Source organism: Myotis davidii, unplaced genomic scaffold, assembly GCF_000327345.1.
Source record: "Myotis davidii unplaced genomic scaffold, ASM32734v1 scaffold2163, whole genome shotgun sequence".
NCBI classification, from domain to species: domain Eukaryota; kingdom Metazoa; phylum Chordata; class Mammalia; order Chiroptera; family Vespertilionidae; genus Myotis; species Myotis davidii.
Window position 1 is genome coordinate 22,002 of NW_006294258.1, and position 16,154 is coordinate 38,155.

Genomic DNA, 16,154 nt, shown 5'->3' on the forward strand with positions numbered 1-16,154 from the left:
GGGCAGGCCGGGCTGAGGAAACACACACACACACACACACACACACACACACACACACACTGCACAAATTTCATGCACCAGGCCTCTAGTATACTGAATAACATATGTGAGAACCCTTTATAACTAGTTTATTGGGGAAATAAAAACCAATTCCTGACCAGTGACTTTTATCAACTGTTATCTGTGTTGATTAATTCTTGTTCAAAAACATAAAGGCTAATGGACAAAGTCAAGTCAAAAAGTCAAAATATTTTTAGCAGCTCAAATTCTAATCATCCTGAATAAGCCCATGATAGGTACTAAAACTCCTTATTCTTCATCCCATTTTGGACAACCTACATGTAAGTGGGCACTTTCCTTAGATACAAACTGGAGTGCCTTAGTCAACAAGCTGAAATCTGGGGAGACCAAAGTGGAAGAGCATTAGCCTCTCGTGAGAAAAGCAGGAGAGCTTCAAGTTTTAAATTCAACTGACAGGTAGCAAAGCAGTTAACAACTGGCAAGGGGGACGTTGAGAATGAACAGTGCCTACCGAGGCGTGTTTCATCTCAGCTGGGTGTGGTGCCCTTTTTTCTCACTGCCATCTGTGCCCCTGTGACTGTGTCCTGTGACTGTGCCGCTCAGTTGCTCTGGGTCTTGGCCATTACCATAAACTGTTTCTAGTTTCAAAAGAATCAGTAAATATTGATTCTCATGGCAACAGTGTGACCTCTCTGAACATCTTCCTATTTCTTCATTTCCTTTTTGCCCCATAGCTGGAGAGGCCTGCTCCTTCCTCCCCCGGTTGTGTGCACCCTCCTTCTTCAGGTCACTGAGTTTTTTATTTCCATCTGCTCTGATCTACACTGCCCCTCCCTGCTAAGTCTCACAGAGAGGCAGTGAGCTCATTAGTCCGAGCCCCACTTCTGTAACAGCAGCTAAGACAGAGGGAAGAACATGCTTCTGATGCCGCTGCCAGGTCGTGAAGCCCAAGAATGATGACCCTGACACTTCCAACACCTGCTTTCCTTCAGCTCCACTTCTCTCCTTATTAAGTTCTGCGTAAGGTCAGACATTAGGTGATTCTCGTCTATTACCAAAAAAAAAGACATCAATTCTGCAGCCACTGATTACCTGCATTTGGCAAACACATAACTGGCCAAAAGGCAAAAAGAACTGGAGTGTGCTGCACCCAGAATGGTCACAGTTCAAAAGGAACATGGCTATATTCTACATGACTCCCTCAACCAAGTTAAAATACCGACTAAACTGCTTTGTAAATACCCCCAAAATAGAATAACCCTGAAGAAATCCAACTTCAAACAAAAGATCCCATCTGTGGCAGAGAGATTCTAGATGGCCTCCTGACACCCACACCCTGGGGATCACTCCTCTCAGGTACGGGTGGACCTGTGGCTGGTGTCTAACCAATGGAACATGGTGATGGAGACTGGATGCCACTTACGCCAATTGGGAGTAAGGTTCTAACGTCCATCTGCTGGGAGAGTCTCTATGGACGCTCTCCTCACTGGTTCTGATGAACAAGCTGCCATGTTGTAAGCCCCCATGGGGAGAACCCCATGTGGCAAAGAACTGATGGCGGCCAGGGTGCACAGTCAGCAAGGAACTGAGCCCTCGTCCAGCTGCCCGCGAGGAACTCAAGCCTGACAACAGCCATGTGAGCTTGGACGTGGATCCATCCCTGCAGGTTTCCAGGTGAGACCTGGCTGACGCCTTGGTGGCAGCTTCATGAGAGACCCTGAAGCAGAGGCCTCAGCTAGCTGTGCCTTCATTCCTGACCCACAGAACTGGGAGACAGTAAATGTTTTGTTTTAAGCTGCTACATTTGTAGTCATTTGTTACACAGCAATAGATAACTAATACACCATCCAAGCCAAGATGGTAAACACTTAAATTTTTACAATAGAATATTACTCAGCAATAAAAAAGAATGAAATGTTGCCATTTGCAACAACATGGGTGGACCCAGAAAGTATTATGATAAGTGGAATAGTCAGAGAAAGACAAATACTGAACGATTTCACTTATATGTGGAATCTAAAAAACAAAGCCAATAACAAATGAATAAATTAAACAAAACAGCTTATAGAAATAAGCTGATGTTTGCCAAAGGGGAGAGTGTAGAGGGGATGGATGAAATTAAAACCAAAAGTTTAAATAATAAGAATACATTTTCCTCTATTAAAATACAGACAATTTTTCATGTTGGGAATTTGCTAGTTTAAAAAGATGATAATTTATTTATAAGACATTATTTCCTCTCCCAGGTCTCTCCTTTTAACCTTATACCTTAGTTCCATTGCGTTAAGATTTCATCAGAAGCCTGAAACTTTTCTTCCCTTTTACTTAACAAACCATAAGTACTCAAAATTTCAAAACTTACGTCTTGAGGTTAATCCCATCCAACCAAAAACTGAACAACTTAGACTTAAAATACAAATTGGTATTTCCAAGTGAACTTCCTTATTTTTCATCACCCTGAATTCTAAGCAGACATTTTAGCTACCTATTCATATCTTCAGACACATAAGCCAGTTTTTTAGACTCCTGCAAATAATTCTTTTCTACATTGAAAGTTTCAGTCATTACAGTCTTAAAAAACTGCAAATTGTTTTTACTTACATCTGGAAGTCTGTACAGCTTCATTGTTCTCTGTAAAGTCATGTTTCTACTCAAGTGAGAAAATTTCACTTCTACCAATTTTCTGGGGTTTAGTGACCGATGCCAGTATCTGGAATACAATAAAGTTTGAAAGTCAGACTGATTTCTGACTCTCCAAGTTTTTATTCTGTCTAGCTCAGCTGTGGTAGAACATTTAATGAATACTTATGTTATGCCTGACACAGTGCTGGATGCGGTCCCTCTTCCAATGCAATTATTTCTTTCTTTATTTTATCAGTCATTTTTTACCTCTAAAATGTGCCCTGCATCCCTAGTTATGTCCCTCTGTAGTTTGTGATCTTTCATCTCTTTCAGTATAGAGGTATCTTAAAATTGTAAAAGTCTTATTAATAATGACCAGTTTGCATGTATTTCATAACCATCCCTGATTCTATAGAAAGCAACCCAAAAGTTTAAAAACTTGAAAATATTCCCCCTAAATTAGTACAGCCTTCATATTTATCTAACAACCAACCAATAAAACAACTTTTTTTTTTTTAAAGTTGGTTTCAGAGAGAGAGGAAGAGAGAGGGGGAGAGAGAGAGAGAAACATTGACCAGTTGTCTCCCATACACACCCTGATGGGGGACCAAACCCGCAACCGGGGCATGTGCTCCAACTGGGAATCAACCTGGCAACCTTTAGTGCACAGGCCAACACCCAACTAATTGAGCCACACCAATCAGGGCAAGAAAACAACTTTTTGAGAAACGAGCTTAGATTTCTTAAGTGATCCCAGTTTAGGTACTGGGCTAAATGATTTGTATTAACACGTACCTATAAGTACCACGCGCTACCCAATTACACCACAAGAGCTCCAATATGCACCTGTAAAGTCTTATTTATCCTGTTTATTTATGAATAATTTCATAGGACATAGTAATTTTATGGTTTAATTCTTTTATACTATATTTACCTGAAGTTTCATTTTATTTGAATAAATGAAAATAGTGGAGGGAGAGAAACTGATTCTTCAGAAACATGTTAGTCAAGTGACAACCTGACACTCAATTTTCTCCCTGGATTAACCTCTGGAAGCTTGGTAAGAGCAGACTGAGTCATAAAATCAGAGCTTATGCCTTTTCTTATTTTTAGCAAACAAGAATGTCTACGCTTTTTTACCAGACATTTGGAACAGCACTGCAGAGCATGTATAAGACTGAGTGTTAGAGGAGAAAAGGAAATGGTACCACCCTGGATATTTCCACATCATGATGCCCAGGGTTTCTCTATGTGTTTTTCCTGTAATGTATACCATTAGGGCATAACTTGGTTACCCACATGCAGAATCAGATAAGATGTTGCTCTGGATATAATGCAATCCCTAGGACCCCTGAGAGGTGCCTCGACCAGACCAGACCTTCCAGTCTTTCAAATGGAAGAGACACTGAAATACAGCTCCAGATCGCTGGCATACAAGTGGCTGTATGGTAACTGGAAAGAAGACTGCATTCAGTGGTTCTTGCTTCTAGTCTCCATCTCTGCTGTCAACCAACTACATAATCACAGGTCAGCCAAAATCCCTCTGAGCTACACAATTCACAAGTGAGAATAACACTTCCAGCAACAGGGTAGGAAGGCTCAATGTTTAGGTACAGGAAAGATGCAAGGTAAGGGTGTTGCTATTACCTGCACGTGGCCACTGGCTTCGGAAGAACCACGCCAGCAGTATAAACGGCCTGGAAAATCCCTTCCAGGTTCACTCTTCTAGTTATTTCTCGAATTAACACTGGGGCTACCCGTTTTGATCTCAATTTTTTATGAACGCAAAGAAAGTTGATTTCTACCATCTTCTTCACACTACGAAATAAAGAAAATCAGAGCAAACATAAGATGAACGTGTTTTTTAAAATAAGACAACACCCATAAAATTTCAAAGAATAAAAACGGAAAGACCTTATATCTAATATTAAAGAAATATATTCTTTCCTCTAGACCAGTGGTTGGCAAACTCATTAGTCAACAGAGCCAAATATCAACAGTACAATGATTGAAATTTCTTTTGAGAGCCAAATTTTTTAAACTTAAACTATATAGGTAGGTACACTGTTATTAACTTAATTAGGGTACTCCTAAGGTTTAGGAAGAGCCACACTCAAGGGGCCAAAGAGCCATATGTGGCTCCTGAGCCGAAGTTTGCCGACCATGGTTCTAGACATTTCACAAATTCAGACTGATTCACTATTTCCCATATACCCCTACTTTATAACTCTAGACTATAGAGATGCAAATCTCTTATTCTAAATAAATTTTAGGACTTTGTTTGAAGTTTTTTAAAAGTTTTTGGTTTAGAAACCGGACCTGAGGTGCCTCAGAGTTTCTCTATGTGTTTTTCCTGTAATGATACAATTATGGCATCACTGATCACCCACATGCAGAATCTGATAAGATGTTGCTCTGGATATAATGCAATCCCCAGGACCCCTGAGAGGTGCCTCGACCAGACCAGACCTGGTGCTATTCTGAGCTACACTAAACCTTCTAGAGCTCCAAAGCCCATTCCCGGGTATGCAGGTATGCAAGCATTTCATTCAGCACACAGCATTCCTTGGGAGAAAATGTTTTTTAGCAGCAAACAAGCCATTGTATTGAAAGGTAAAACGATCTATTATGCACTAGATCTTTGACTTTTAAGAGCTGGGTCTTTGACTTTCTAGACTTGAAGACCCAGAGCAAAAATACAACACATACTTATCCTATGAAAGAGAAAGACTTTTAAAAAACCTCTCCTAAAACTTCCTAAAGTAATTTCCCCAGAAATAAATCTAAAATACCTATTTATAGCTTTATTTATTCCGCTACATTCATATACACAAACACGTGTATGTTCATATATGTACACAAACATATCTCTGTGTGTGCATGTATGAGACTGAGAGGCAGAGGAAGAAAAAGAGAGTTGTCCTTTTTGTTGTTCACAAACCAATGCTTAAAAAATTAATAGACTTTATTTTTTAGAGCAGTTTTAAGTTCAAAAATGAGCAGAATGTGCAGAGTTCCCACATACCCTCCCCCCCATAACCTTCCCTCTCTCAATAGCCTGGATTAAGTCACTTTTAAAAGCCTCTTATAATTGCAATCCTTGAAAAAGCAACACATCAAAACTGACACGGGCAAGCTTTCATATGTACCTGTCGTAAATCCGAATATTTGCTGGGATGGCACTTATGAACCCTACCAGTTTTTTGTTCGAAGACACTCTGACTCCACAGTGCCACTGGAGAAGCCAGCCTGGGGGACGCAGCGCCCTGAAGTCAACATAGGCAAGGAAAACAGGGGCCAGTTAGTGTCCAAGAATACAGGGACAGACAGAGACGCGCCAGCCCCCCGCCCCACCACAGCCCGTGAGGCCAGCAAGACTCACCACAGCAGGAACTCGGGCGAATAGTCAAACCGGAACATGTTGTCATCGTCCTCTACGTAATTCTCATTTAACAAGGTGTACAACTCCTTGAGCTGCAAGACCAAACAGGTGTGGGTTTATGGTGCTCAGAACCCACTCAGAAGCAATCCGCATGAACGCAAGTGTTGAATTTGAGCGTTTTACTCACCACTTCTGCATTACCCAAATCTAACGTGTCCCACATAAAGCCCTGTGGCAAGGAGTACGGTTCTTGGCGCACATTGTCTTTATCTGCTTCAATTGCACCATGAGATGTTATCACTTCATCTGAAGAGGAGAGAACAGAAGACAAAAAGAGAGACTATTCAGTTACAAAGCATTCTGATGATCCAAAATGGTCCGTTACATAAAATAAAACCATGTTTAGGGCCCTTGGGGTTAATATAATCATTAACATACTATTACTTCAGCTACTTCTAGAGTGAAAAAAGGGTGGCTAGGTAGTGGTGGAGAATAACATGAGAAAGTGTACAATGAAACGATGATGGTTTCTGTCTCGACCCTGAGATTACAGATTAATTGTACAGAAAGCACCATGGGAGACAACAGAGGTTTGATGACAGACTTTTATTCTGCACTTCAAGTAACTGCAGGGGGGGGGTGGAGCAGGGGACGGAGTGAGGGGAGAAGGCTGCAGTGACCTCTGACCACTTCCAGCAAAATCTAAAATTAATTTCAGAACTGTTACTGTCTCTCCACCTGGATTGATGGCAGCACAGTTCAAGTCGTCGATGTCTTAGCAATTTCCACAAAGGTGCCCTTTTCCCATTTCTTCCCTGCAGTTTCCCAATGTGGCTGGGATAAAACCCAGACTCCAACCATGGCACTGCCTGCCTGACCCCCTGGAACCCCCACCCGGCCCAGCTCCCAGGCTTAGCCACACTAACTGCCCTCATGCTGGCCCCAGCTCAGAGCCCTCGCAAGGCCCTCCCCATGCTCTTTACTCAGCTGGCCACTTAAATTTTTTCAGATATAAGTTTACACATAGCTTTCTCACAGCATCCTTCCCTGACTAAAGCTTTCTCCTACCTGGAGTATATCCTCTTCCCAACCCCTACCTGGCCACCACTTACCCTACTTTCATGCCCCTATTTCCCCAGTATGTACCCCGGTGCCTGGCATTTAATAACAAACACACAACAAATATCTGCTAAATATAATTCAGCCATAAAAAAAGAAGGAAATCATGCCATTTGGACAACATGGATGGACCTTGAAGGTGTTATGCTAAGTGAAAAAAGTCAGACAGAGAAAGACAAATTACCACATGATCTCACTTATATGTGGAATCTAAAAAAATAGGAAAACCAAAACGAACTCATGGATACAGAAAACAGATTGGTGGTTGTCAGAGGCAGGAGACAGAGGGTGGAGAAGTGGGTAAAGGGAGTCAAAAGGTACAAACTTTCAGTTATAAGATAAATAAGTCCTTTAATGTATAGCATGGTGACTATAACTCATAATATATTACATATTTGAAAGTTTGCTAAGAGAATAAATCCTAAAAGTTCTCATTACAAAAACAATTCTGTAACTATGTGTGGTGATGGATATGAACTTTTAAGAAGAAAAGTATTACTTTTGTATAAATTTCTATCCTGTGGTATGAAACAAGTTATATAAGTGAAATAAAGCCTCTTTTGTGTTTTTTGATTGTTGTGAACCCAGCTTTGTTCTGGGGAGGGCGGGAGGAGAAGGCAGAAAAGCTTACTTAGTTTGGGTACCGGCTGTGTGTCCCAAAACTGGTATCTGTGCTTGGCAGCCTCACCGATGCTCCTGGCGGGGCCCTGGCACGCCGACAGCAGCTCCATTGCTCTCTGGATGTCCTGCAACTTCTGCACTGGGATGGCAGGACTCTGCAACAGCAAAGACACACAGACAGACTGTGAGCAGGCTGCCGCCGCCCCAAACCGGGCAGAGACACGTGCGTCTGCCTCGGAGGCTACAACACCGGAAACGAGCGGTCTTCCTCTAGAGCTGGCCAGGGCCCTGGCCTCAGGTATGCCAACACATTAAGATGTAAGCAATAGTATGTTAAAGATAACCACGGCTCTATAGTTTTACTGGGGCTCTGACAGTCTGGGAAATCTACAGTAAATAGAACTGCCCTTCACTCTAGTTTCCCAACCATCTGCAAATGGCCTTGACCATTACGCATCTGAGCGGAGCAGCAAAAAGGGGTGACATGCAACACATGCATTACTGTCATTCGGCAGCCAGCCAGCCACGAGCCTTGCTTTTATTGTCGGGGTTAATGCTCTGCAGTAGCAATGTGGGCACAAAGGAAATAACTTCCAGGATGGAAACTATGCAGACAAGTTCATTAAGAAGAAGAACGAACGGAATCTGAGTTTAGTACGAGCTGGGAAAAGAAAGTGAATCAGGAAAGGAAACCTCTAGGGATGCCTTCCTCCTGGACCACACCTCCCTCTCCTCACCCTGACACCCCGGAAACAAACCTTCCAACAAGGACCAGCAGTGTCCTCTGGGAATTCAAATCAGGGGCCACCCTAGCCTGTTCGAAACTAAACTCCTTTTTATAAGGTAAAAACATATTTTCAGTCTATAAAGTTGACAATACCTTTAAATTCTAAAGTTCCTTCCTCAAAGCCAATATTTCTGTCATCTGAAGATTCCCGAGCTCTTTTTTTGTAAAGTCCCTCAATTAATGTCACACTGCCTGCAAAATGAAACTATTCTCGAAATTAGAGAATGAATAGCATGTAGGACTGAATATGGATATTGGGTTTGCCATATGCTTTTGATACCATCCAAAGAATGCTAGCTCTTCACTGCAGTTCAGAAGGGGTTATAAGGAGTTTCAGAGCCCTTAGGCTGCCTGTATGCCAACACACCATGGACACCAAGGAAAGGGACCACTGACCCTCAATGGTGTGTAAACAGTAGCTCTGAACTTCTGCTCAACTTTGACCCTCATGTGTGTGGTCTGGAGCAAATCTTCTAACCTGGACGCTTACTTGTTTGGCGTTAAACAAGTACAAAACGGGGTTAATTTAATACAGAATGTCCTGTGTTGCTTTGCTCACTGGATTCCCTTAAAATTCTTGCCACCAACATGATTCAAGGAAACAAAGTGCTGGACTCTAACCAGAGGTAGGTTAGAGTCTTAACATCTTCCCTTATAAGTCTAACAGCATCAGCCAGGACTGCCGTGAGTTTTGTAAGTCGTTTATCTTTTATTTTGACTAAAGTCTAAATCATAAGGGGCATAACTCAATTACAGATACTAACCTAACAAAATACTTTTGCTGTTCTAAAAAGGCTAGTGCATGTCTTAATTTCTCATTTGCATCTCTTTGGAATCTCCAACATAGAGTAACTAGTTTCTAGCAAAGTGAAAATCTATAGTCAAATGGACCCACAGCAACACAGCCTGTTAGGAGACCTATGCCCCAAACAGGAACTAAGAGCACAGAACATCAGCTAATAGTGCTTGAACATGCAACCATTAATCTTTAAAAAGGCAGAGTAGAACCCACTCTTTCAGAACAGACCTCCAGTGTCTTCCCTGAACTTGTCATGGTAGTTCTTCCTCCCTAATGCACGTTAAATCCCCTAACACTAACGTAGCAAACGGCAACTATTTTATAAGAAACACGAGTCAGCATCTTTGTGCCAAAGGAGCCAATGATATCCCAACTCCATTAAGAGGCACTCAGAGTGCTTTCTCCTCCGCCTAATTAGCCTCAATGGGTTGACCAATAGTGTTTACATGAAATCGCCATTTATGAATTAATTCCATTGGGATTAATTTATATCCCAGTAGCATACGATTAATTTAAATGCGTTCTTAAAGTAGATTAAAGTAAGCACAATTTTCAAATCCATGGTGACAAAGCAGTAAGGAAAACTCAGCTAGAATAACTTCTTAAACCTAGCCATCCACCTTCAGTAGTAGCACCACCTGGGGAGGAATGAATTAGTGTTAGGAAAGGTGAGAATGTATACCAACCCACATTAGCTTCCCACTAAATATGCCTAAGGGAGTCAGGCAGGCCTCTTTTCCTCCTTATCTGCTCCTGTGATATAAGCACAACTGTTCTCTCCACCTATTATTTTCCAAATGTAATACTTTGAAAATCTACAAGAACCCAGACAAATATTTCATTCTGGTTCCTGACTGTACACCAGCATATTCTCTAAGTAGGGTCCACAGCAATTTACAGTGTTATCTAGAGCTGGCATCAGCTTAAAAGAAATGAGCCTAACTTTGAAAAAATTCTATGGAGAACAGCCCACATTTAAACAATTTTAACTTATTCTTAATTTTAAAAAGAAAAGAATTTCTCTACCATATAATGCTAACAGTTCCTCCAGCCTTGGCTGGCTCTAGTTTCTTATAGGTGACCAGAAACAGGGGGAGAGCTCAAAATAACTAGGTTTCAGAGATGAGAAGCTGATGGTGATGATAGCAGCAATAAGGAAATGGTCACAACTGCATATATGTGACACCGTGTTTATTTGACGAAGCAACGTGTAGAAAATGTGAAAAAAAATCTTGCAAGCTTATGGTGTACCTTACATGAGTTACCTTGGAAATTATGTCCAGTGGATAGAAAATTTATTACCTGAGAACCAAGGTGAAAAGCTAGGGAAGAAGACTCCATTTTCTTCTTACCCCACAAAGGCAATCAGGGGAAAATTGGGGCAAGTAATTTTCCTTCTCAGTGATTCCTGGTCCTTAAGTGTAAAACAGGCAACAACAACAAAACTACCTGCAAGATTCACTTCACACAATACAATGCAAACAAACTTTGTACAAGAATAAAAATTTTAACCCCACAAAACTTGCATAATGGTTTATAACTGCCAGGTAGACAAAGTGCTGTATAATATAAAAACCATTTTGTAAAAATCATCTAATTATAACTTCATAACAACCCTGTGAGTTGGGGAGAAGGCATCATCCCCATTTGCAGATGAGGAAATGGGCTTAAGGAGGGGCGGAACCCTGTGCAAAGGCCACGCTCGAGCGCCATGGGTCAGGACAGAGCCCGGGTTCCCCATGGCACATCCTAAGCCCCTCCCATGACACACACTACACGCATCAAAATAGCTCTCTTTCATTATAATTCTAATTCTACCCCTTTTGGCTGCGAATTTCTTGCATCAAGAAGGAAGGCTCTGTGCTTCGCAGGGCCCAGCACACAAGGCCTGTGTTCACAGCTAGGGTGATTGGGGTTGGCTCTCCAGAAAGGGTGCCTGCCATCTGCACCACCAGCTGTACCAATCTGCCAGTACAGTGCCCAGGCAGATAACTTCCAGTTTGGTTAAATGGGTGTTTCTTCAGGGAAAACATTAGGCACTATTTCCCACCCGTAGCAATGGAATTAAGAATGGCCACTGAAGACTGTTCTGATTCAAAGTCAACGTAAGACTTACCCGTGGCTGCTCCCGCTGAAATCTGCTGCCAGATGATGTTGTGCTATTCAGATAATTAGACAGACACCCAGAAAAATTAAAATGTGAATATCTTCTGAACTAATAGTTATCAAATATTAAGTGTAACTTAAAAAAAACACAGCCTAATAGCTCACACTGAGACTCTGTTCTATGATTATAACCTATATACTAATTTGCTGAGAAATATGCAGGCGGTATCCTAGTACACACAAAAGCACAAAATGTACCTCTCTGTTATCTGGGTGCAGACATCAGATTTAAAAAGGCTTTAAGTACCCTCTGGTTACTGTCACAGTGCAGGCACAACAAAACCCTCACTACATCTCTGATCCAACAGGGGGCTAAGCTGCACAAACCTGCTCTCAAATGCATGAGGAACCACACAGATTAAAATAAAACAGGGCTCTCACTTTTGAAGGCTGTTGAATCTTAATCTCCTGGGAATCAGATGCAGAGTCTGACTTGGTGCCTCCGGAATTGGGTTTCTCCTTTTTCCTCTTCTGTTTCTTCTTTTTCTTTTTGGCCCCCAAGTCCCCTCTGGAACCTCTGTTAGGAAATTCACAGAGGGTAAAACAATAACAAATCAATACGCAAAATTAACCATTTAGAATAATATATGTCATAATAGGGAAAAACTATGTTAGGATGTATGATATTGTGATTTAAAAGAAATACACACACTTTAACAGCAGATAACTCACTTAATTTTCACTCCTTTTCAGTGAAAAAGCACTAACTTTATAATCATTTGAAGTGCATATACATATTTTGAGGCATCCTGTATATATATTTGATTATATATATTTGGTTTTCATTGATGGTTCCTGGCCTACAGCTCCTAAAATCCTTGGAATTTCCTAGGTGATGAGCACTGAAAGCAGTGGTTCTCAACCTTGGCTGCACATTAGCATCACCTGGGAATCTTTTTAAAATCCTGATTTCTGGGCCTCATCCTTTGGAAATTCTGTTTCTTTGTTACTAATGTTGTGGCCCCACCCCATAACAAAGAAACAGAATTTCCGGAGGATGAGGCCCAGAAATCAGGATTTTAAAAAGATTCCCAGGTGATGCTAATGTGCACCCAAGGTTGAGAACCACTGGCTTAAAGATGTCTCTTATGTTAACGAGGTGGCTTTTGGAAAGCACCTAAGTAAGGGCTGGTTGCCAAGAGAGTCAACCATGTGACTAGACGGTTGGAACCTTCAGTGTCAAACCCCAACCTCCGGGGATGAGAGAAGGGCAAGAGAATAGCCATTGATTTAATGGTCATGTCTATGTAATGAAACCTTCATAAAACCCTTAGGGACAGGGTTCAGAGAGCTTCTAGGTTGGTGGAGGTGCTGGGAGAATGGTGTGTCTGGAGCGAAAATGGAAGCTCCATACCTTTCCCCAGGCCTTACTCTATGCATCTCTACCATCTGGACGTTCCTGAGTTATATCTATAATAATAAAAGCGTAATATGCTAATTAGACCAGATGTCCTTCTGGACGACCTTCCAGACGAAGCCAGAGCTGCGAGGGAAGCCGAGTCCCGGGTGCCTGCCGGCGGCTGGAGGGAAGCCGGTGCCGACAGCCGGGGAAGGAAGGCCTACTCTTGCATGAGTTTTGTGCATCAGGCCTCTAGTTCTTTTATAATAAACCAGTGATCTTTTAAGTAAAATATTTCAAAGTTGTGAGAGCTGCTCTAGAAAATTTATTAAACTCAAGGAGGGGTCTTGGGAACCTCTGATTTATAGCTGGTCAAAGGTCCATGTAAAAACCTGGACACGTTACTTGTTCCTGAAAGTGGGGGTTTTGGCGGGGGTCACTCTTTCAGGACTAAGTCCTTAACCTGTGGGATCTGAGGCTGCCTCTGAGTAGCGAGCATCAGAATTGAGCTGAATTCTTGGATACTCCGCTGGTGTCTGAGAATTGCTTGTTGTGTGGGAATCTCCCCCACTACACACATGTTGGGATTGGGTCCAGGAACCCAGAATAGGATGTAAGCAGGAAATGAAATTTAATCAGACAAGACGAGTAACTCAGAAGTCTACACTCAGTAATCCTGCAGATCGCTTAGATGTCATTCCAGCAGGAAAACTGTAGACATAAACAATACTTCGTAACAGAAGTCAAACAGTTTTCACAGTTATTACTGCTCCACTAATCTACTTCTTAGCTTTTTAAATTTATCTTTAAAAAATATTTTTTATTAATTTTGAGAGAGAGCAAGGGAGAGGGAGAGAGAAAAACATTGATGTGAGAAACATCAATCCCGGCTGCCTCCTGCACATCCCCTACTGGAAGTTGAACCCGTAACCCGGGCATGTGCCCCAACTGGCAACCCTTTGGTGCGCAAGACAACACCCAACCAACTGAGCCACACTGGCCAGGGCACTGCAGCTTTTTTTAAAAAAAATATATTTTATTGATTTTTTACAGAGAAGAAGGGAGAGGAATAGAGAGTTAGAAACATCGATGAGAGAGAAACATCGATCAGCTGCCTCCTATATACCTCCTACTGGGGATGTGCCTGCAACCAAGGTACATGCCCTTGACTGGAATCGAACCTGGGACCCTTCAGTCCACAGGCCGACGCTCTATCCACTGAGCCAAACCGGTTAGGGCGGCACTGCAGCTTTTTAAAGGGAGGGATACACGTTGTCAAAATTCCATTATAAACATCTCTTGGGTACAACAAACCACTAATCTTGACATACAGAACCAAAGAAACTGCTTCTCAGCAGAGGGGGAAATTTTTCTTGATAAAAATTTTTACTAAAAGGATTAACAACAACAACTCTACATGAAAACATTCACTGGTAAAACACTTTTATTTGGAACCTTTGTCATCTATGGCTGCTTCTGAAGAACAAAAGAAACACAAGGGATTTAAAATTTCTATTTATTTGGGCCTATCTTTACCTATTCTCAGACAGTAAATTAAAATTTAGAGTCAGAGATTATTATTGCACTTTTGCCTGATGTAGGAAAAAGTGATGGAAATAATTAGTTCCGTTCTGTTGTTCTCAATTAGCTCTATCGGTCCCCACCCATTTTCTTTCTTGAATTTTTACCTAATTTTAAAATACATATTCACCATAGAAAACACAATTGTCATTAATATATTAACATCCTTCTTATAACATTGTTCCTAAAGACAACCAACAGTTTTTCTGATATGTATTCTTTCAAAATTGTCTTTCTTTTCTAAGCATGCCTTCATTTTTACTTTGACTAAGTTTTAAACAAAAATTGAATCTTAAATATACCATTATGAAACTTCCTTTTTTTTTCTCCTTTCACTTTACAATATGTCTGGACTTCTTTCCATGTCAGGATATACTGAGCTACATCATTTCTTTTTAGTTACTGGATAGCATTCCATTGTGTAAATATATCATATTTCATTCCTATATTAAAAATACTGCTGCCAAAAAATATTCTGATACTTACGTTTTTGTTCATCATGCTAGTATGTCCACAGGTGGAAATGCTAGGACAAGAGGCATGCACAGCTGCAGTTTTAGTAGATAATTAAGACTGCTTTAATAAATGCGATACCAATTTCCACTCCACCAATAGCAAATCGGACAGTTTCTGGTTCTGCATGTAAGGAGCTTAGAAGTCATTACTGCATCCTAACAAACTGAAAAATCAACAATTCTTAAATCCGTAAAAGAGGTGTGGACACAGGTCAAACTGCTGCCCCCAAAACTGGAGACAGAGAGGTACATACAGAATCCCCTTTCCAGGAGCAGGGACTCAGCAGCTGAAACCACCACAGGAACATCACCCCGGTAGGAAAACCTCCACTAGGATTGACCATGTGCTGGAGGCTACACGTGGACAAGTCTGAGAGTTAGAAACTCCAGGGGACCCGTCACAGGGGTCGCTCACATTTTTGTGAGTTTTACCTCCAGGAGACCAAGCAGGTTCCCACAATAAGTATCGAAGAAAAGTCCCCTCTGCTTCCACCAGGGGAGAGAGAAAATCTTGAAAAACCCAGAGCACTCTGCTCTCCTAACAAGGTCTGCCCTGAGGAGAGCCTAGTCGACCACAACCTACCTGCTGGGAGATGACCAGGGCCTAACTGACCTGGGGAAGGGAAATACCCAGCTCTGACCCACACAAGCCATTCTGTGCCTAAGGGGGATGGAGAAAACAGAAGTCCAAAGGCACAGGCTCACTAAGACTGGGGCCTGATTATAGGGCTATAGAGCACTTCCCCTCCCCCACACCTCACCACCACTAAAAACCTCTTTATAGCAGTTTTTTATCCAGTATATCATGCTCAGCTAACAAGAAAAAATTACAAGGCATACTAAAAGACCCAAAACATAACTGGAAAAGACAGAGCAAGCATAAGAACTAGACGTAACAAGGATGTTGCAATGATCGGGCTAGGAATTTAAAACATCTATGATTAATATGCTAAGGGCTCAAATGGACAAAGTAAAAAGCATAAAAGAAGAGGTGGGCAAGGTTAACACAGAGATGGAAATTCCAAAAAGAACCAAAGAGAAATGCTAGAGATCAAACACACTGTAACCAAAATGAAGAATGCTTTTTTTTTTATTAAATATATTTTATGGATTTTTTACAGAGAGGAAGGGGAGGGATAGAGAGTTAGAAGCATTGATGAGAGAAAGCATCGATCAGCTGCCTCCTGCACACCCCCTACTGC

General features: G+C 41.6%; 1 protein-coding gene across 1 annotated transcript in view; it reads right to left on the minus strand.

Moving 5' to 3' along the window:
* Positions 1-12,068, minus strand: part of LOC102754083 (glycylpeptide N-tetradecanoyltransferase 2) — a gene marked incomplete at its 5' end in the record, with an annotated part of 21,832 nt that extends 9,764 nt beyond the window's left edge. Inside the window, 8 exons of the mRNA XM_015566923.1 lie at positions 2,623-2,731; positions 4,291-4,461; positions 5,793-5,909; positions 6,026-6,117; positions 6,213-6,331; positions 7,776-7,920; positions 11,468-11,510; positions 11,899-12,068. Coding sequence (XP_015422409.1) covers positions 2,623-2,731; positions 4,291-4,461; positions 5,793-5,909; positions 6,026-6,117; positions 6,213-6,331; positions 7,776-7,920; positions 11,468-11,510; positions 11,899-12,068 — 966 coding nt within the window. The remainder of the gene's footprint in view (positions 1-2,622; positions 2,732-4,290; positions 4,462-5,792; positions 5,910-6,025; positions 6,118-6,212; positions 6,332-7,775; positions 7,921-11,467; positions 11,511-11,898) is intronic.
* Between the last annotated feature and the right edge of the window lie 4,086 nt (positions 12,069-16,154).